The 23,392-nt window shown below is 39.6% G+C and overlaps 1 protein-coding gene across 7 annotated transcripts in view; it reads right to left on the bottom strand.

Annotated features, from left to right (window-relative positions):
* The window catches only part of RAPGEF6 (Rap guanine nucleotide exchange factor 6), a 229,346-nt gene that overhangs the window by 168,592 nt on the left and 37,362 nt on the right, over positions 1–23,392 (bottom strand). For all 7 annotated transcript variants that reach the window (XM_019535060.1, XM_019535062.1, XM_019535055.1 and 4 more), the window contains exons 2-4: positions 10,664–10,734; positions 10,176–10,232; positions 9,061–9,144 (exon numbers count right to left, since the gene is read on the bottom strand). In XM_019535060.1, the coding sequence (XP_019390605.1) occupies positions 9,061–9,144; positions 10,176–10,232; positions 10,664–10,734 (212 nt within the window). The remainder of the gene's footprint in view (positions 1–9,060; positions 9,145–10,175; positions 10,233–10,663; positions 10,735–23,392) is intronic.

Below are 23,392 nucleotides of genomic sequence, written 5' to 3'. Positions count from 1 at the left end.
GAACAGTCTGCCAGCGGAGGTGGTTCAAGCACCTACATTGAACACCTTCAAGAGTAAATTGGATGCTTATCTTGCTGGGATCCTCTGACCCCACCTGACTTCCTGCCCTTTGGGCGGGGGGCTGGACTCGATGATCTCCCGAGGTCCCTTCCAGCCCTAATGTCTATGAAATCTATGAAACTAATTGAGGGTTTCTTCATCTAAATGCCAACTCATAAGATCCACAAACAATACAATGTGGACTCAAAATCACCTTCACATATCTGAAGTTGAGTGTGACTATAGGAATACCAAACCTATCGTAGAATACATACTCATAAGAAATTAATCCTATTTCTTTATATCCACCATTTTGGGTCAAGAAGTTTAGATAAAGCTGTACTGAAAAACATATTTAAGAGATATGCAAGTATTTTGGACCAGCATCACAACTACCACTTTGTATGAGTAACAACTAGTTTTTTGGGACAGATCCTCAGGTGTTTAAAGTCTGTGAAGAGACATCCATTAATTGGAGTTATGACTTACATCAATCAAGGATCTGGCATTTTTATTTCAGCTGACAAAGGCAAAGCAAGGCATCAACAAGAACAGGAAGGCACTGTGACATTTACAACTTACATGAAAAATCCAGTCTTCTAAACAGAGACTAGAAATAGTGAATGGAGGAAAGTAATGCTGCAATACTAGAGAAGATCATCAAGTCCATCTAGTGAAGTATCCCGACTCCACCAGTTGTTAATGCTGCAAAGGTGAAGCTCCCATCCATCAGGTATGTTGCTGTAAATTACTATTCCACAAAGGCAGGGTAGGCTGTTTAAGTAGATGTGGTATCTTTTATTAGACCAACTGAGTAGTTGGGAAAAAGTTCTTAGCAAGCCTTCGAGCGCAATCACCCTTCTTCAGACATAGGGAGTCTCTACTGTTCCGAGACTCCAAGGAATGAGAGAAGCTAAAAGTGTGACAGGATGCCAGCGAGAATGATCCACAAAGGAAATGTTTTCCTGAGCCCAGCTCATTCTGAAACAATCTACTGATCCATAATGGATGGAAAGAGATCTGCAAAGGAAGGATAACTTATACAACCTCTTAACGGTAGTAACTGACAGCAGGAGGGTAGAAGGAAGAAGAGATAAAGAGAAAATACTATGCCGTAGCCAACATTTTCTGACTTTTAGCCAATTTGAGACTGTAAATATCATACTAATAAACAACTGTAGCCATAGCATCTCCTGCAATTACATTTAGCTTGATAATGTGATACTGCATGTAAGACAGATTCTGGGACGGTTACCTATCATTTTCGACAAAGCCAGTATTTAAGAAGTGCTTTAGACGCCCCATTCCCAAACAAGCAGGCATCCCTCAGGCAACTGAAAACAACTCTCTCCCCAAAAGGCACTTGTATAAGCAGCTGTCCTTGCAAAGGCACTAGCACTTATTTTACTAGCAACTGTTCAGTGTTACTAGCAGACCACTTCAACCATACATATAAATACACCATGGTTCTAGAGTGGCCGTAGAGAAACTAGAAACTGAATTTATCTGACCAAGGTTTGGGTTAGCAAGCTCCCCCCATCTCCCCCATCATTCTTGATAAGCAATTTGCTAGTATAAATATAAAAAGCAAAATCAACTGAAGTGAAGAAATAAGGGGCTTATGGGAAAGTTAATATTTAGAGAAGTAAAGGTATGAAGAAAACACAGCTCATACTTAAATAAGTACCAAATTAGCTAAAAATCTTTATCTTGTTAGAAGACAGTTTGTCAAGACTTAGCTGCATCTCTAGCTGTATAAAATACACATTCATGCATTTTAGCATTGATCACTAATGCTGCTGTTAAAAAACAAAGTATATATGGCAATACTGGAGTATGCTTACATGCTGCGAATTCCAAAACACGTATTTGTTTAAGTACATAGTCTTTATAACTACCAGCGCATAAGTATCCCATCGTAGTCACAAATAATCACTCAGTGCACAATGTAACTGTTAAATTTTACCTAGTGATTGTTAATGCTCTGAAACGCTATATTTAGATGACAGCTATACAGAGCCTAAATAATATAGTACTATACACATTTCTTCTTTATACTTTCTTTTTTCAATCATGTACTTTGTGCAGACCAAGCATGAAGTACTGTATTCCTAAGCAAGTTAACTTATTGCAAAGCCACTGACACTTGGTGGAGACATGATGCTCTTTTAACAACATTTTTTAAAAATTCTTCTTAGGAGAAAAATACCTTTATTGCTTATATGCTTACTGAAGAGTCACAAGGTATATAGAGTTTTTAATTCTTCTCAAGCAAATAAACACAGATATTATTAAGTACTTGAGCTCCAAATAAATGTTTCCTTCCAATTCCTTGTGCTTAAAAGTAACTAGCTCATATTTCAGTTTTTTCTATCTCTGCTCTGTAATGAAGGTAAGGACAGGGAATGATCTAAATAACCCAAAAGAAAGCATACTCATTTCCTTCTCGGATTACCTCTCTACTTAAACTAGGTAATTCCTTAGTGTTTTTGCATCCCTTATTTAGACTGTAAAGTACCAGCAGTTCCATGCACTGTGACCCTAATTATTGTGTAGCAGTTGCTTTCCCTCATCATACACTTGAAAAGCAGCTGTACTCTTTTTAATAGTTTACAAAGACAATTTTAACCATATTTACTCAAACGCCAAATGAAGTTTATACCCCATTAGCATGGGGGTGGGACCCTTGTCTTAGATTTGAGTATAGGCCAGGCAAGTAGCTTCAGCAGCTCCAGATGGGGCCATGGTAGCTCATGCAGCAGATAAGAGGTGCGTGGATCAGGGGTTCAAAAGAGGGACAGGAGTATGTGGTTCAGATGAAAATGCAGAGAAAGGGTCTGTGCCATGAAGGGGGAGCCCACAGGAAGGGGACATGCAATGCAGGGAGAGCACAGGGAAGCAGGTGCACAGTTCAGGGGAGGGGGGTGAGCAAAGGGCAGTGGGAGAGGAGATGCACAGAACAAAGAGCACAGGAAAGGGGCGTATGGGGAGCACAAAGGAACAGATGGACAGAACAAGGAGCGCGTAGGAAAGGGGGTGGGAAAAGGAGCCCATGGAGCAGGAGCACAGGGAACGGGCACGTTGCACAAGGGGAGGCTGAGGAAAGGAACACGCGGAGCAGAAAGACGTTCAGGAAAGGGTGCACAGAGCAGCAGTAGGAACTGCTTCAGCTCTGGCTCCAACCCCAAACCAGGCTGGAGCTTGAACTGCTGCTACTGCCTGGCCTGGCCATGTGCTCCGTGCCCCTTAGCAGAGCCAGAGCAGCTGTAAAGGTATGTGGGGGAAGGGAAGGGAAGGGAAGAGAAGAAAAGAAGGAGAGAGACAGGCCCCAGAGGGAGACAAGTGGCAGGGGGGAAAAAAGCACTGGGTTGGCAGGTGGCAAGGAGACGACAGGAGGCATTGTGCAGGCTGCCTGCCCCACCAGCCACTTTTTTCCCTGTGGCAGTGATAAGAGGGGTGAACTTAAGATAATACCTAGATTCTAGACATAGAAAATTAAAGCAGATTTATAATGTTCTATGTCTAGAATCTAATTATTGGGGGAGGTCACTTTAAACTCAAAAGTAATCTTGGATTCAGGTAAATACAGTAATTTTAATATGGACTTCAACACAGCTTTATGCTGATATCCACTTGTGATGTACTTAACTTGGGCATTGCTGAATTTCATTCTGAAAAGTTGAGAGCTTAAATTGCTGCCTATAGTAACCAAGCTTGAAGAAGTTTCACTCATCTAAGTTTGCCCCTGCTGCAAAACTCAAATGTACCGATTATAAACAAGAACTGATTTTAAGACCTACCAAATCCTGTTAAATTCTTCATTTATAGTATTTACAGGAAGCAAAAGGAAAATGCCAACAGCGCCAAGAATTCCAAAACTGTCATACACTATTGCTTCTTCTTTGAATCGCAGTTTTATAACCATCCATTAAGTTTGCAATAGCGATGAAAGAAACTGGCATCCATTATAAAAGTGGCATCTATTTATTATTTTGATCACAGGAAAGCCTTGAGACCATGATCCATGACTGAGGCTCCTTTGGGCTGATATTGATAGCTCCGTGCCATCACAGAGAAAAGATATGGTGGCCGCCTCAAGAATTTATCTAAACATAAGGCACAAAAGAACAGACAGATATGAACAGATGTAGGAATGAGATAGCAGATAGTACTGGTCAGCCTGAAAAGCTGCGATTGCAGCACTGTAACATACCCATTGTCCAATGACCCCCAAACTGAAGTTTCCACTACAGTGAGTACTATGGGCATTTATACACGGGCTCCAGGATTGGGGGAGGTATGCTTTAATCAGAGAGGCTCTGAGAGCCACTCTAATTAAACCGCCTGGAGCGTCATGTATATCAGCATCCCTGTGCTGAAAAATGGCAGTGGGGGGGTGCCTTAACTAAAGCTTGTTGATGCTGCAGCGCAGTAATTACCACACTCCAGCAGTCTTGCTTAACAGTGTATAGGTGTCCTTTGTGACTGCGTGGGAAGCGAAGATGGCTTACCAGTACAGTTTATAACCAAAGGCCCTAAAGTTGCAGTCACACTCAGCCCTAAGGAAGCAGCATTTTCCATCATTTCATTTACAGCTAAGTCTTTCAACACTGTAAATCAACCCTAGCCCACAATACCCACATGTATTCTTTTAAACTTCTATATTGTTCTAGTAAAAAATAATCAAGTTGTAGCAAACCCTAAGTTGAATGGTTGCATCTGTGGACTGGTTAATTCTTTCATTCTTAAAAAAATAAAAATAAAAAAAAAAATCGCCGTTTCAAAGCTGAGCCCACTAACAATGACTACCTTCATCACTCTTTTCAACTACTAAACAAGAGGGCACAAAGCATATACACGCCAAACATTGGTTGATCCAAAACAGGATACAAGAGCTTCATAACTGCTGGATGGTTCCCAGTCCATGCATCTGAGATATGGCCCTTGCACATTGGAAGCAGGGTTTCAACTCAAACCCAGCCTTCGTAGCCAGGTGTTGTAAGATTTGGAAAGACTCTTCTTCAGAGCTGCTCCTCTGCAACTGAGACATACTTAGCACTGACTCTTCTGCATACAAGCAAACTGCTTAGTTTGCTTCAACAAAGCAGATGAAAGGGGAGAAAGGTTAATCAACACGTTCAAGAATCATCAGTATAAATGCAGATCTTTGGATTTTCTTGCCCCATCCTTGCTTGGGTCAGAAAACACATGCTAGGATTTCCTTTTGAGCAAGCTTAAAAAAAAAAAACCACACACAAAAAACCCCAACAAACAAACACTAGTCTGTTATGATTTGCCTGGTTTAAAAACAAAATTTGCATTTGCTGACATACTGAAAAAACTGAGAAGATTTAGCATTAGGAGGGAATGTCATTAATCAGCTCTATCCAGCAATGATAAACAACTATTTATTTATTATTGGTTGTCCCACGCACCTCATTTTGCAGAAATTATTTGTCCCGTAACTCTTCCTATAAATCTGTTTGGTCAATTTTATCCTAAAATGACTGATGGACTCAATCCATTTCAAACTACTGAGAGCCCCATCACAATGTTAATTTGCATTACTGGCATAAACTAAGTGTTTTAAAACCTGTTTTGACAGAAAATTTGCATAGAAAATAATCTGAATCCGAGTAATGGAATGAGAAAAATAAGTATCCAAGAGATATATCTATGTCAAATTATTTAAATGGTATAACTATTTGTATAAAAAATGGTGTCTAACAGCCAGTAGTACACTAAGTATTGCACAAAGAAATAAAACGATCTTTATCCCAGAAAATTCCTTGTCTAGCATTGTGGAGAAGTGGAACAGCTGGATAAAGGGATATAGCAGAGGTAGGTGGTACAGTATACAATTAATATATGAAAATGTTCTGTTCTTTCAGTTAAGTCTCATAAGATAAAAATGATCATGAGCTTAACACATTCTAAATAGCACTGATCTGTACTCATCACAGAGGAGCTTTTAAGGATGATCTGTTATTTTGTTTTTTTAACTAAAAGGAAAAGATGATGGCTTTTCAAATTTTGAATTTTCAATCCCCCTTCTCCCCCCATGTACAGGCAACAGTGGGGGAAAAAAATAAGATGCTGTGAGAGAAGAGAACAAGTGGGCAATCAAGATGAGTGTCCTTAATAGACTGCAAGAAAGGACTGATCTTGAGATAAGAAATTTAACAGATACAGTCTTTACTTAAATTTTCCCCACTTACCCAGATTGACAGTAGTTAGTTAAGGTTGCCAAGATATAAGCAGCATAAATGCATGTATTTTTGCTGTACCCAGTTTCCATTTTCTTAGTAAGTTTTTACACTTCTGGCAGAGGTCATCTGAAAAATGCTACAGAAAGTCACACGTACAAATCAAAACAAATGATAAAAATGTGACTTTCTGAAGTATTTAAGCCATTTCTCATTTGTTTTTGTTTTTAATGACAGCAATAATTTGACAATGAGATGATTTATATAAAAGCACTAACATAACAAGTACAAGTAGCATAGCTCTGCATTTAAACAGCATACTTGCACTCCTTTAGATCGTAAGGGCAAGAGGGTATCCGTCAATGACATTAATGCAAGGCATTTTTTTTTTTAAATGAACCATGAGCAACAGATACAAGTCCTTTGACTTCAGTGAGATTACTCTCCCTAAGGTCAACTCGAGAGAAACCTCCTGCCAACACCATCTGTGGGCCAAGTTCATTTGGCAAAAATATGCGGGAGGTCATTCTCACGAGTTGCTCTTCAGCTCTGAACTCCCTCCTCTGTGTGCCCTGTCACAGCCTGAAGCAATGCAAGACCTTTTGTTTTGGGCAAGCTTTCAATGAGGGGCCATTCTTCATCATTGTTCAGAGCGTTTGCTTTATTATACACTCTTTTATTTTAGTAATTCATCAGGTTTTATAATTTATTTTGGTTTTTACTGTAAACAGCCTTAGCTCTTTGAGGGGGGTAACATATTTCTAATTAATTAATGGAATTAAATGAATTCTTAAATCAGTAAAACAACTATTTAATACTTTTCTGAAGATGGCATGGAGCTGAAGTCTATCTTGCAGGTATTAGCACTCACAAAATAGACAGTGCTACCTGTGAAGTAACCAGGCCTTAGAAATATCAGAAATTTCTTTTTCATTACATTCAGAATAGTTTAACAAAAAAGAAGAGAGAGAGAGCCCCCCAGGATTAATAGTAATATAACTTTAATAGCATACCGACATGGCCTTCATGGGCTCATTCTGACATTTTCCACAGCAGTACTCTCTCTTTAAATTTGCATTGTCATTGTATCACTTCATTCAGGCATTGGGCAATTTCTAAATGAACTCTTCAGGATCCCTACAATCTGCTAAAACAGCTCTCTTATAGCCATGTAAATTAGAAAAATAACTCATCCTCTTTCCCATCCCATAGGTCCCAAAAATACAAAGAAATTAATGACTTTCATAAAGAGTATCAGGTAAAGTCAAATTGCTTCTCCATAGAGCCACCAATCTAATTCTACAGCTTCCTCTAAACAGGAGTTCTAGTTTTCAGCTACAATTTCTGAATAAGCAGCATGAATACAAATGTACTAAATATGCCTTCAGAAGACAGAAGAGAAACACAGAATGACATACAAGGTCAAGCGGAGTATCACAGCAGAGCCAGGCCTAAATGAAGTGAACTCTTAGGTTCCAGTTAAAACATGTCACATAATGTGCTCGCTGTGCTCCAAGACTGAAACACAATGACACTTGTCATTTTTTTACTGAGAGTGACATGACTGGTCTCTATCCTCTTATTTCATAAAAAGCTGTGCTGTTAAATCTAATCAAGTCGCATGTGATTGTCCTTGGCCTGGGACTGTGATCCGAGTCTTTCTGGCTGTCATCTACAGCTCATCTTGAAGATCTCAGACGCATCATTAATGACCTCCTGGAAAAGGATGACCATCTCAAAGTACCTGTCCTTTCTTACAAGCAAGCCCCCAATCTCAAACACCGTCTCTCAAGCAACTGGCTGCCCAACTCCCCATCTCACCAAGGCACCAGACCTCACAACATTCCCGGATGCCTCCTGTGCCCCAACAAATATAGATGGACCAAATAACACAGATTAAAACATCCAAGGCTCATTCATTTGCAACTCTACCAAAGTCATATATGTCACCTTCTCAGTGTCTCTCCACTGCTCTCAATGGACAGAAGAGGCAATCCCTACATGAAAGGATGAACGCTGATCTGACATCACCTGGAGAACAACAAGCAGGCCCGTTGCAGAACACTTCACCCTCCCTCTGGACACTCCACCACTGACTTCAGTGCAGCTATTCTTAGGCAGTAAGCCTTTAAAAACCGATTCAAATGGGAAACTGCAGAACAAGAAATCATGCTCAAACCGGGTTGTTAAGTATGCTGTAAACAGGGACTGTGGATTCTTATCCCATTACCTGGATTAGTTTGTGTAACTCCTTTGTTCCTGTAGGTTTTCTTATTGCTTGCTTGCTTCTCCCAGCACTGACCCCCTTTTCTTCCTCCTTCTGCCTTTTGTATTCAAAATTTCTATCTTCTTATACACTGCTTTGGGCATGTCCTTTCACAGCAACAGATGAAGTGAGCTTCAGCTCACAAAAGCTTGTGCTAGATAAATCCATCTAATTTAGTTACTCTATAAGGCGCAGATCTACCCTACTAAAACTTAAATTCACATTCTCCTTGTAGCAGATTTTGTGAAAATAAGCTGTTATAAAGCCAAGATACATGGAAACAGTCAACATGGGGGATTTTTAAACCAAAAGGCCTCTTAGATAGTACTACATGAACTCTTCAATGCAAGAAGCGTGATAGGGAGACCTGCTAGAACAAAAATAAAGCAACTCAACTGACCTTCATTACCTAATATAAGCAAAATGAGTAGTGATGAGAAGTAATGTGAATTCTAGACTTGTTCAGTAATTAAGACAGTAGTAATAAACACAAGGAAGTGCTTATGTTAAAATGCTGCAGTCTTTTTAAAAAATTAACTTGCACATTACCTGCATGGTGGTAAAAACATGGAGTCTTTCATAAGCACAGATCCGGAAAGAAGAATGTACCAACATCTGGCGATTGTTTCTGAGCTGTGATGAAGAAAACCAAAATCATTGATAGCAATACAAAACATACAGTGCCTCAGGTAAGACCAATGTATCTAAGCTCATATTTAACTGCACTGACGATTTAGGATGTCTAAAAATACTAGTAGCACTACAGCATTACTACAACTACTATTAGAGCACAGCCTCAAAATTATTACTTGTATCACAGCGGAAAGATCTGCAGAAAACTTAGGCTAAAATTTACCACTTGCAGTATCATATTTGGAGCTAGTAGAAAAACACACTTTTTAAAATAAAAATTATGTTTAACTGTACTTAAAGTAAACTCACTTCCATCTCAAAGCAAATTACAATCTTTATATGCACGAATCATTTACCTCAACACCAAATTCTTTAGCATCAATTAGTACACAGCATTACGTAAGTTTAGCATAGACTGTGAGGAAAAAAAAATACAATATCCAACAACAAATTGTGGAAAGAAATTAAGTAAAATAGTTATCAAAAAAAAGGAATTTAAGAAGGAGCTGAGAATTAATCTCTCTAGTCTTGGGTAAGGTGCCATAAGGGATTTTTAAAATTCCAAAAGCAATCGGAGCCCATGGTTTGAGACTATTCAGATAGAGGGCTGGCTCCTCCAAAGGGACCAGTACTCCCTGGCAAGTTCAAGTACCAACTTCAAGGGAAGAGTGCCATCTACTGAATCATCAATACCAGTCCCAAAAACCACGTTAGGTTTTCTACATGCTACAACCTGCACATTTTTTAAAAACACATTTAAAATACGCATATGTACATCTACTCCTTCAACCAAAGTTGTGTGGCTACCTTCCATGGGCATTTCTAGAAATGACACCCTATTTTATCTGTATAACCATCTCACTGTCTAAATGACATATGGCTGTATAATCAAATGGTATCAATTTTAAATGCTGCTCAGTTTTCTATTTTTCACTTACCCCAAAACTAAGGGTACAAACATGTTCTAACAAGCAAACCAGTCTTACATTTCTCCCCGGGAGAGTAAAAATTAACACCTTAAAGCTACATACCAAAAGAGAACTTGGTTTCCCTTGTATCTTTCATAGCGGGCACTTGAAGACATTATTCTGAGAAAGAAAAACAAATGTAGTTGTAATTTTAAACTCTAAAAAGAAATAAATAGCTTTAGTAATATCATCCCTTTCATGAAACTTCCCTGATAGTCAACACTTGATGTTTGACTTTTCCTGTTAAAAAAAATGTACCCTTAACTATAAAGCTCAAACCTAATTGCCATTTTTATTATCCATGTAGATACTGCACAAGACATTCTTCAAGTGTTTCTGAAGCACTCCTACACACACTGAAATTACTCCTAGCAACAGAATTGTAAGAACTGAAGTACTTCCAACAATTTTGTTTGTGCTTTGTCTTGTTTGCCTTCCATTTAACATAAGCCAAAAATCATTCGAATGCACAAGTAAGAGTGTTTGCAACATACAATGTATTTAGATATCATTTGTATTGGACAATGCCAATTATCCCACACAACCCTTACCTTAGCTGATGTTCCCTGAGATGTGACAATATGTCCATTCCATGAAGATAAGTATAGATAATATTTAAGTCCTGAAAACAGAAAAACAAAAAAAATAAAGAAACATGTCATCTATGAAGTATTCAAGTTTAGCATCTAATCATCTTAGATAATTATTTTGCAACACAGGAAACACACATGCAAACAAAGCAATGGATTAGAAAACAGCTCAGGACAGAAAGATTAACCCACAATAAGTTAGCTGTCGAAAAAACAAGTTTGTTTTCCAACATGTAAGCATTAAAGTAGCCAAGACCCTAAAGCAGTCGTTACTAATAACTCGTGCCTACATTATTTACAGAGTTCTATAAATGCATAGATCATTGTCCAAGAACTATAATGCACCATATATCAATGCCTTGCATCCCACAATGATTAAAAACACATTATAAACCTTGCAGTGCCTGCTTAAACCAGGGTAGTATATCTTATCTACTGAGGTGACACCAGAAAATTGAGGAGTTTCTCAAAACTGTACTTTATGCTAGTAAAGAGCACAGAAATACATAAACCCTCCTATTTACTAAAACCAATCGAAAACATTTTTATCCTAACCCAAGACTGAATGTCTGGGAAGGAAAAGATATCCCAGGTCCACATCTGACACCTTGCTGATACCCACAGAGAAAACCCCTCCCCTTCCCATGTTAAAAGTACTTCCTTCACCTTCCACTTCCAAAACTTCAGAGACTAGTTTCACAGCAGCCCTACCCTTTGCCAGCACTGGAAACAAGAGAACTGCTCAAAAGGACCAAGCCCTGGATCTAAGGCATATTAGGCAGAACATTACCAGCATCACTATGTTAGCATCATGAGTAATTTTTATTAAAGGCTGTTTAATTTGATTAATTTTCTCCTAGTAATAACATGAAATAAGTATTCAGTAAGCCTTTTCCCCAACTTTATTCATTAAACATACAAATGGATGCATCTGTGAGCCTAGAAGAACTATAATGATGAGCTACTTCACTGTAGCAGCTAAAACGTATCTGTAAGAGGATAACACTTTCTAAAAGAAAGTGTCAATTCATTTTCTGTGTGGAAATAAGTTTCTGATCTTTAAATGAGAAGATACAGCTGCTTAGATCTCTCACTACACTGACCCCCTTTTAGTCACAAAAATATTTGTGCTGATAGAGTACACCACATGCTAATGGAAAACACACTGGAGCTATTCACCATTTATTTTACTATCTAGAACAGGTGGGCTGTTAGCATTAAAACCAGACACTGTACAATAGTCATATATATGTAAATGTCTTTGCAACTTGAACATTTGTGCTCCGAACTTCTAAAGGCACTGGGGACACTTTGTACAAACGATAAAAGACTGCAAGGGTTGGCTTTGGAATTTACAGTAGTTTTATTAGAGAAGAGTTACGTATGGAGCTACGAAACTTTTGGGAACATACTGGATATGGATTCTGTCGTATAAAAATGAAAGTCCAGAAATAGCTAGAGGCCGAATAAAATTATTGCAATAAAGATCGCAGATTTCTAACACCATAAACAAAACCTGTGAAAGCTGAGCAGAAGACTGCTCAATGTACTATTTATTTAAAGACAAAGCATCTGGTTATAACAGGGCTCACGAGCCCAATCTTGATTTAAGATTTCAGGACTTCTTCCTTCCTAACTACTTTAGTATTTGTACTATTGGAAAGCCTAAAAACCCTAGGGATCACAAGTTCACTGTGCTAGGTGCTGTACAAACCCATCTTAAACATTATAGGTTTCACTGTCAATACATTCTTCCCACAAAGAAATATTATATACACAGTCAGACTCTGTATGTTTTTCATTTTCATTTCATTTGTTTTGCTTAAATATTATCTCCATATACTACATCCAGAAAATACACTTTAAGGTAAATACAATGAAACTACTCAAGAAACAAGGCTTCTACCAAAAGCAAATCTTCATTATACACTGTCAGACCACAATTTATTTCAAATGGGGTGGCTCTCATTTTCTGTACAAGAATGGGTTATACCAAACACTACCTTAGACTACATCTTCAAATAAAATGTTGCACTATTTAAGAGTGTTTTTATATATTAGTTACTACTTTCTCTGAAAACAGAAAAGCGTGAAGTATGACACTCTTCAAAACTACAACCTACACAACTTTTTAACATTTTGTAAAAACACATTCACCTTCTATTTACTTCAGAGTAACTTGAGGCACCAGTATTTACATGAGGTTAGTTCGCTTATCCACTTTTAAGGGAGAAATGAATCCATTATCTTATTTAGTAAATTATAATTATGCTCAAAGACTACATGATGAAAATGAGGAAGACTGCGAAGTCAAGAACTCAAACATTAGCAGAATTACTGGCAATATTCCCCCGAGTGGTCCTAATTCAACTCTTCCCCTCCCCCACACTTACACACACTTAAAATAGTGCTTAATTACATACACATCTTCTATCTCTTCCTGCAAGACTACTGCTTCACACTGATGAACCTGGCCAAGGGTTGGATCCAGTTTGGGTAGTAAGGAGACTGCTGTCAGCAGAATTTTTTCCAAATTGCGGAAGAAGCTGGAAGTTGCACAGAAAACAAAGTGAGGAATTTCCACAAAAGGCCTCTCTCATGGTTAAGGCAGCTGACACTGCTGGAGAATTGAACTCTCTGTGCCTCTGCCCAAGACTTCCTCTGTGAGGCTACACAAGTCACAAGACACGGCACTGTTGCATACTCCGTCACCACACATACCTTATTTGTCTCAAAATTATGTTCCTAGGCGCACAGTGGATGTGCTTACTCTTCAGTAATAAATCTCCCATATTTTCTTCAGACCCACTCTTCCATTTCAGACTATTTTCCCCAGAAATTATTCAGCTTCTTAGGCATGACATTGAACCATCCTACAAGCCTGAAAAACTCACCCTTCCACAGCTTGTTCAAACAGGAAAGCCCACACACTCCCATGGCTTGTTCATATAGGAAAACTGAGTCCTTCCATAGGCCATGTTCCACACAATAATAATGGCACAAGCCATTATTTACAACAGTTTTCACCTGCAATCCCTCCCCACACAGCCTAGGCCTTCATTCAAAAAAGAGTCAAAAAAAGTAAAGCATCAAGTCTAGTGACAGAAAAGGGAACAAGGAAAAAGACTCTAAATATGTTAAATGTGTTATTTGACAATATTTTGATATACGGGCCATCCTCAACTTACAACGGTTCGAGTTACAACATTTCGCGCTTACAACGTTTATAAATTGACACCCTGCTTCAACTTTGACATCAGTTTCCACTTACAACGCTTGATCCAGCGCGAGGCCATGTCAGCGAACAAGTTTGCTGTGTTGCCCATCTGCCTGGAGAACATCTGTCCAAACTTCCTTGAACATTTTTTTTTAAGAAAGCAGACAAATCTCAGCCAAGACTCCTGAAAAGACTCCAGCCAAGAACCCTTCAAAAAGTCCAACCAAGAGGGCTTCAGAAAGTCCAGAGAAGTTCTCTCAAAGAAGTCCGTCCAAATCAATGATTGCTATTTACAATATAAAACACATTAACGTAGCTATATTATTCGTCTATAATTGATTGAGTACAAAATTCTGTGTCATTTTTGGTGTAAACAGCGTATCAGGCCTTGGTTCAGGAACCAAGCCCCCATTTATAACATTGTGTCCTATGGGAAAATTGGTTCTGAGTCACAGTGTTTTGAATTAAGACACAGTTTTCAGGAACCAATTGTGTCGTTAAGTCCGAGGACTGCCTGTAAAGCATTCACCTCCTAATTCTAACTTGTGTAAATCCCAACTGCTAACAGTGATTGCTGGTGCGTTGAGACCATCAGTAATTATCTCATTGTTCTCAGCAGTCTGTCTGCCCATATCCATTGTTCCTTGTTCTATTTTTAAAGCCTAAGTTTTTCCGGCAGATGCAGCCTTTCTGGTCTGTTTGTGCTGTGGTTAGAACAGTGGAGTCCTGGTCTGTGACTCCAATACCAAAAAATAATATTGTGTTTACTTCCAACTAGATTTGCTAGGGCCTTTACCCTGGCTTAGGAGAACTGTACTCTCAAGCAGGAGAAACAAACTGCCAGATCCACAGGCTTTTTAGCAATTTGTCAGCAGATAAGAAAGGAATTATAGGATGCATCTACCTGCAATTACAGAGAACGGTAGGACCCTTCCTGGCCAATGTTTGTATGATGCTGCCCCAACCAATTTAATGCAAGATAATAGCACCCACCAAACAAGGATAATTCAAATGCTTTATCAAAGTAAGGTATGAAACCAAAACAAGGGTCTCGGAAATGACACACTGGTGCACTTTATCTAGTGAAACAGTGGAACAATATCACTATCCTGTACTTCAAAATATATTGTTCTTTGAATGACTGATCAGCATGCTTCATAAGGATATTTATCAGGACTTTAGGTAGGTATGCAGGATATTTATTTAAAGCATCATTTTGTCATCCAGCAGCAATGCACTACAACCAACTAGACCAGGGACATAGGGTGCTGTGGGGGGTGTTTTTTGTTTGTTTTGTTGTATTGCTTGGGAGGGTTGGTACTTCACCTCTATATCTTGTATCTTCATTGTAAAGTTTTCCACACAGAGCTAAACACATAAAATAGTCCTATACGTTTTAATCTTTTCAAAAGTTCCTTAAGTAGACGAATCAAGACTAAAATAATGCTAGATCTGCATCTGGTTGTAATGCATACTTTTTCTAATTTATATTTCGGCTAACCTTTAAGCTCCTTTCTCCACCTCTTAGTAAAACTTTCAGGTGGCAAAATGCAAGGAATTCTCTTAAGAAGTTTAAAATGAGATTTCTACTCTTTATGAGACACACATACAGGTAACAAAGTGTTTCCATATGTTTGAAAAGTGTTCTAAATAGTTCTCTTTATGATCACATTATAAAGAAATATCTGCAAAAATGTTTAACATTAAACAGTCAAACTAGCATAGGTTCTGGAAAACTATAACCTGACAAAGCTTATAAGTAAAAATGAGGGTTTGTTATAAAAAGGCTTTTAACCTGTATACTTTAGGAATTAACAAGTCCTTGCCCAAGGGCTCTTCTGCAGATGGGCTTATGAACCAGACCCTATCGCTTAATTATTTCCATTCACAAAACAAACAGTTCACATAACAGGAATCTGGGAGGACAAAATAGAGCTCATGCCAAAGACTTAGATTCTTGCTAAAGGCCAGGAAAAGTTCCTATTTATAGGTCATGTAACTTACTACCTGTTCCCCCAATCTTCCTGCACTAGGAGATGCCTAGTACCAAGTAGCAACATGGGATGTGGATGATAAGACACACTACCACATTCAGCCTATACCTTTTTGCCAGTATATCCACACACAAAAAAGATTCAATAGATGTGAAAACAAGTCTCATTCGTTTTTTCTCCTATTGCCTCTAAGTAAGCCAACAGCTGAAGCGTTTGGGGTACATGTCTGTACATCTAGAAAAATAAATCATCTTCAGGAATATATCAGCATATCCCCATCCTGCTTTGGGGGTGCAGAGGGGTACCCACTACCTACTTCCCCCTCTTACTGCTGCACTTGCTTGCATCCCACAGGTCATAACTGCGAACCTTGGGTTCTGATTCTCTGATCACTGAGGCCAAATTCAATATACTGCTGAGCACGCATCCCACAACCAGCTCAGAAATGACTGGAACCTGAGAAACAGGATCACTGGAGCAGCCTAAAAACATACTACCTTTATTATTGTAAAGTACTTATAAATAAGAGGCTAGTGGAGGAATGGAGCAAAAAATTGGTTTCAGGAAGGTTCAATTCTGGGAAAATATTCCTCCTTTCAAAAGTATTTAACACATCAGCTTTGGGCTGTTGAGAGAACCGAGTCTGAAGAGATGAAGAGAGCTGCACTAGACAAAAGCAGAAGGAAAAAAAAAACCTCAGGTCACTCTGGTATCACTGTGGGAGAATGGGTCTGACTTACACTGGACAGTACAACTAGTTAAGTGATTATGAACCGAAAAAGTCAATGTTATGCACTGCACTTTTAGTGAGCTGTGTTTATGATCTACTTATTCACTGGCCAATAGAAGCTGGTAGTATTCTGAGTTCACTTGCTTTTCTTTCTTCAGGAATGTTTCATTTTCAAAGAATGGCCTATTTCTTTAATCTGTATAATTTGCATATTTTGTATGCATACTGCAGATTGGGAAGACTATCCTACAGAACATGTCCTCCTTGAAACTGCATGCCTTGATCTGCTGCTGCTATAGTATACTGACTGTATGGCTACACCATGCAAATTTTGCCCTTACTACATAATAGATTTTAAAATAGTTGACGCTAAAGCAGACACATGCACATTCACAGCTAAATCCACCAGGACCTTGACAGTGAGGCTTACATATCATTCTCTCTCTTGAAAAATTTACACTTTTTTTTATTTGGGAAATTTCCACCCTTAGATGCTGTACACAAAATGGGACTAGATATTGATAAAAAAAATTTAGTTTAAAATACATTTCGATTCAGTTGCTTGAACTATAGATTAATCACAGGTTATGTGGCCACCTAGTGGAAATAAGCAGTGATTTTGGCTGCTCGGTGCAATTTCTTAACATTCTAGTTCAACATAAAAATCTTTATGTTAATGGACATCCATTTCACTCACTGCTTTCAAAAAAACTGAAAACAAAATTAAGGGTTGTTTAAAGATATATGGCTCAACTTCCACAAAGGGGTTAATGATACAGACCAGACTTGGTATAAAGAATAACAAGAGAATTTAATGGAGAAAACTGTCATAACAAGAAAGTTAAGAACTTGCAGTATAAAAAATAATATCAAAGTGCAACAATGATTTCACTACTCTAGCCACAACAAAATTAAAGTAAAGCTATCTTGCAACCCTGCCCCCTTAGACTATCCTCCCATCTTTGCTGCACTGCTTTCCTGCACCTCCAAATACTCCCCCACTGCTAAACACTTAAAATCCTTCCAAGGGATTTTAGGCAACCTTTTGCACCTGCAGGCTGGAATGACCTACCCCGGGGTTGGAGGTAGGTGGGTTAGGAAGTGCTAGGACTCTTCTACCTCCAGCATTCATTCACAAGCACAGCAGCACATGGAAAGCGCCTTTTACCAGCAGTTATCCCAGCAGTGGCACAGGGAAAGCACCTGCAAAAGCCAAGAGAAAAATGCCACCAAAACCCCACATCCACAGACTGGATCAAAAGGTTCACAGACCAAACCCCAACCCGCAGCCTGTAGGTTGTCAGCCCTATTCCAGGGCAAACACATAGGGCAGTTCAGATTTTTTTAAATCTTTATTTTCTGAACTTTCATCCCTCTAGATTTAAAGCCTAAGGTTCCTATTACCTAATTTCAGATGTTCATCTGCATGCCTCAATCACTGAATGAAACTATTTACTCTACATCATTATGTAGTTAATGAGTTTTAGATCAATGTTCTTACTAAGCCCATCAGGATCCTCATAAATTGGAAGTTACAGATCTATTGTATGGATGAAATAAAGGGAAATCTGAGAGGGAAATGGGGATTTTGCAAATTGTACGTCAGCTATAAAAGGTAAGGTGGTACCTATAATAAAGTAACATCAGCTATAAAAAAGCACGTCCAGGGGAGCGCAGTTATGCAGTATGTGGCACCATAAATACATCTGCAAGGTCACATACCGCAGTCATGTGTTATCTGCACTGCAAGGGTGCACTACGCGTCCATGCGCTGCTCTGTTTTTTTTTTTTCCCCACAAGTGTTTTTTGATCCCTGGATATCTACAGGTCAAAAACACCTGCTGGAGGAAATAAAATAGAACAGCGCATGCACCAGCAGCACATGCTGCCGAAAAACAGAGCTGGGCTGCCCAGAGCCACGCTGCAGCTGCCAGCCAGATCCCCACTGCTGCAGCCCCAGGAGACCCCCAGAACCACAGGTAAGGTTGCTGGGGCCAGCACAGCACTGGCCCCAGCCTCCCCTACTGCCCTCAGGGTAACTTGCCACACACCAAAGCACATGCGGCATGGGCGTTCCCAGGGACAAGTAGCTGAAGCACAAGGTGTGCCCCTGCTACTTGTCCTCAGGGAACCAAACGTCCACGCCCGTCTGGATGCGGCCAAAGAGCAAGTTTGCTGGACAAGCCTCCAGGTAAGCAGGCCATGTATTTTTGCTTAGTCCACTGTATTTATTTTTTTTTAGCCTCTCACGCTGCTAGATTCGTTTGCTGGGATGTTCTCATTCCAACCGCCAGAACTGAGAAGCTGCTGATCTACAATATAATTTATAAACAGTAGCATATAAAACTTTCTGACTCATTATGGCTGAAGTTGAAGGAAGCGGCATGAAATAAGCAACTGAATGGGCTAAGGAGCGTAAACATGTCTTGTGACATTTACAGCACAGCAGCTGCCCTGCAAAATGCAGAATATCCATTTTGTCATATTCTTTGTATCAGATGTGCAACTGAATAACATCCTGCATGTCAAAGTGAAAAAGTAGGACATCAGGGGATATCTTTGGCACCAAAATGTGGCAGAGATCGGTCAGTTATTACAGCATAAAAATATGGAGAACAAAAACTAACAGTTAAAAACATTTAGCCTTCATTTATATTGATGTCCTCCCTTCAGCACAGTAGGCAATTCAAGTAATGGAACCACTTTACCCTGAATCTACTCCTTTAGGCAGATTCATTTTCACCAAACTATTACTGATGCTCCAAGTGAAAATAATAATGTAAAATGTGTAATAAAAGAATACCACTAATGTGAATGCAAAGTTCACACTGTGTTCAACAAAGGTTTGGTTGAACTCAAAAGCATGCTGGATAACTACTCAAAAAGGTTCAACTTCCTATTGACACAAAGTCTGAAAAGAAAACCAAATAATTTTGGAAGACTGGACCAACAGAAATCCCGTGAGGTTCAACAAAGACAAGTGCAAAGTCTTGCACATAGGATGGAAGAATCCCATGTACTGCTACAGGCTGGGGGCTGACTGGCTGGACCTGGGGGTTACAGTGACAATAAGCTAGGTATAAGCCAGCAGCGCGCCCTTGCTGCAAAGAAGGCTAACGGCAGGGTGGGCTGCACTCATAGGAGTACTGCCAGTAGATCAAGGGAAGTGATTATTCCCCTCCACTTGGAACTGGTGAGGCCGCATCTGGAGTACCGTGTGCAGTTTTGGGGGCCCCACTGCAGAAAGGATGTAGAGAAATTGGAGAGAGTCCAGAGGGGAACAAAAACGGTGTGGGGACTGGGGGACATGACTTGAAGAGAGGCTGAGAGAACTAGTCTTATATAATCTGGAGAAGAGAAGATTGAGAGGGGATTTAATAGCAGCCTTCAGCTACCTGAAAGGGGGTTCAAAGGAAGATGGAGCTCGACTGTTCCCAGTGGTGGCAGATGACAGAATAAGGAGCGATGGTCTCAAGTTGCAACGAGGGAAGTATAGGTTAGATATTAGGAAAAACGCTCTCACTTGGAAGGTAAAGAGCACTGGGACAGGTTACCCAGAGAGGTGGTAGAATCTCCATTCTTGGAGTTTAAGACCCGGCTAGACGAAGCTTTGGCTAGGATGATATAGTTGGGGATAGTCCTGTTTTGAGCAGGGGGCTGGACTAGATCAGTGGTTCTCAACCTTTTTGAACCAGGACCCATCTGTAAACATGGATGGCCAGTCCCAACCCAGTGCCCCTCACTCCTGACCTGGTGCCCCTGCCCCCAGACCCCTAGTGCATGGGATGGAAAAGATGGGGGTGTGGAGCACAGGGGGCTCCAAACAGCCCCTCATCACAGGCTGGAACTCTGCCAGCCTGCAAGGGAAAAGACACTGTTTCCCATGTTTTTTCTTTTAAAGAAGAATCCATTTTCAGAGTTTGTTCGTGACCCTTTCATATATTCTTGCCACCCACTTGTGTCATGACCCATGAGTTGAGAAACGCTGGGCTAGATGATTGCCTGACATCCCTTTCGACCCCAATTTTCTATGATTTTGCATTTCAACTTCCAAAAAATGCCTTGAACCACTACTAGCCTTAGAATATGACAGGAAAATAAAGTAGCCAAGGCAAAGATCCAAATTAAATGTGGTAAAAATATTAAAATGGAAACTATATTGAAAAAAAAAAATTTCTATTTGGTGTTTTTACTGAATGCACAAAAACACTGTGGTTAAAATAAAAGAAGTCATGACGGTCAGAGACTTAAGCACAGGTCAACTGCACATAAGTAAAGTGCAATTTTTATGGTTCTTTGGGGGGGGACGAGGGGAAGGTCAGCTTAATTGAAACAATACAGTACTGCCCTAGGGCTAACCTGATTTATGCAGCCTTCTTTGAAGTTTATTGGAGCTATATATTAATAGGTTGATTTATTCCCTCATCTGTGAGGTTCTCAGTGAGACTCAAGAAGAAAAACGTTTCTCCCTACCCACCTATTGCTTGGGCAGATCATTCCATTCAACATTTAAGAGTTTTTTGTTATTTAAATGTTCCCACCCATCACTTGATCTCTTATTCCAGTAAACAAACTTTCTAAAGTTGGCAGTAGGATCTTGTTGAAAAAGTGATGATGTGATAATGGGAGATTCTAAATACAATTACAACTCCTACCCAACAGTCCATCAGAAAGCTTCTAAAACAGATTGTGTAGATGGGACCGGGGCCAAAGGGTGTGACATGTCAAAATAAAAAATGCAGTTACCCAGATGAAAGTCAATTACTGAAGTTTCAAACTATAAGTACAAGGCAGTAGGAGTACTCTAAACTGTTTCCCTGATGAGGTACAGAGTTTTTCAACTGTATTAAACAACAAAACTAGACCACGTTACTCAAATCCCATAGACGTGAAAATTCTGCTTGTGTTCTTGCTATTTTGAAAGAGATCAAGCTACCCTAAACTGTGGCTCTGAACAATCAGAAAGGGTTATAACATATAACCCTATATGACAAGGCTGCCTGAATTAGCAAAGACTGGACTCTATGACCTGGGAGATTCTGTTCAGTCTTGCACACCTATGGGTTTGGGCTTCATAAACTGGTTGCACCTTCACTGGGAGATAAATGAGTGGGCTCAAAAATAAACAAGAAACAATTTCGCTACTAGTAAATATTATTGGGTCTGAAGCAGAAATTAAACTGGCTCGGGGCAAGTGAACTGCTGCATGCAGTCTGGAGTACCTTGATGAGCCCTGGGGCATGGAAACAACAGTTTATTGTTTACAGGACTTTACTGTAAATAATTCTTTATATAAAGAATCTTGCAACTGCCCTCACAAGGGTTTGAGACCTAGGCTTGTTGCCATCTTGCCATAAAGGAAGTTCTTGCTGCCTCACCCAGACTGTCTCCTGGGATGCCCCACTTCCTGCACAATCTACACTTCCAAGAGGACTTACTTTGTCTCATGCAGTCCATCATACCTGGAAAGATGGTTTTTTCTACAGTCTGCTTTCCAAAAAACAAGGTGTGTGGAAAACTATGGTGTTCCAGCTATCAATTATGCTTCAGAAAGGACAGAGAAAACACTTAAAACCTGTACAACAGAAATTTCACTTAAAAGACCGAGAAGAAACAGCCGTGTCTGCAAGCTCCAGGCAGGCTGCAAACCTGTCCCAAAAAACTATGTGAAACCTGTCTCTCGATTCCACCCCAAACACTTTAAATTCCTGTTGAAAGAACATATGCTTGGCTCATTCAAGGCTCCTACACCCAGCCCCAGTGAGCTCGCCAAACCAGCTAGGGCTCCCTAGTTTAACACAACCTGATTTTTAGGATGCAAACTGATTGCATAAAAAGATTTTGTAAAAAATATAATAGCATAAATAAATAAAGCAGCTTTTTCTGGACTGATAACTGTTCTGACTTCACAAGAAACAAAATAAGAAAAGCTAAACAAAGATGAGAGGGGTGTTTTTAAGACAAACCATTGAAAAGTCCATTACTTCTTAATACCTTTAACTCAAAATTACAAAAACTTTTTAAAGAAGAGTCTCCAGAAGAGATGAGAGAAAGTTCACCATAAAGAACAAATTTCTCCTAAGGATCCTTCAAGGGAAGGAAAGACCAGTTCAACATTCACGCTATTCCTAGGTTAATAACTAGGGCTATCTTTATGCGTGAAAATGGGCAAGCAAAAATGGCAGCTTTTAAAAATGTCTTGTAGGTTTTCGTTTACAAAAATGAAGACACTTGTCTGTATTTTGGAAACAACAGCCATGCCAAACAGCTTTATGCCAATCATGTGCTAGATCGGGGTTGACAATGTTTTTGGGCAGAGTGCCAAAAACTGTCACAAATTGGACCTGTAAGATGTTGGCATGCCAGAAGCGGACACTGGGGGAGCCGCAACAGGTCCAATCCTTGTTGCGATAGAACCCGCCCGGTCCCTTCCCCGTGGCGCACATGCCAAGCAAAATGCCTTTGTGTTACACTAGCACACGTGCTGTGGGTTCCTTACCTGTGCTTGCTCTGATTGAGACGCTGCCTGTGTACAATCCTAGGCAGAAAGTGCACAAGAGAAGAAAGCTATGTCGTTGAAAGCAGGCACAACATGTGTGTGTGGCATATTACAGAGGACTGGTGCTCCATAAAATAAATAAATAAATAAATAAATAAATAAATAAATAAATAAATTAAATCAGGAGAGAAACAAGGGGAGATACAAGAATGTAAGACTGGAAACAAACTGAAACAACAGCGGGCATCCT

Source organism: Crocodylus porosus, unplaced genomic scaffold (assembly GCF_001723895.1).
Source record: "Crocodylus porosus isolate Cpor-Errol unplaced genomic scaffold, CroPor_comp1, whole genome shotgun sequence".
NCBI classification, from domain to species: Eukaryota; Metazoa; Chordata; order Crocodylia; family Crocodylidae; genus Crocodylus; species Crocodylus porosus.
The sequence above is the reverse complement of the archived record's forward strand: the minus strand, read 5'-3'. Positions and strand labels throughout refer to the sequence as shown.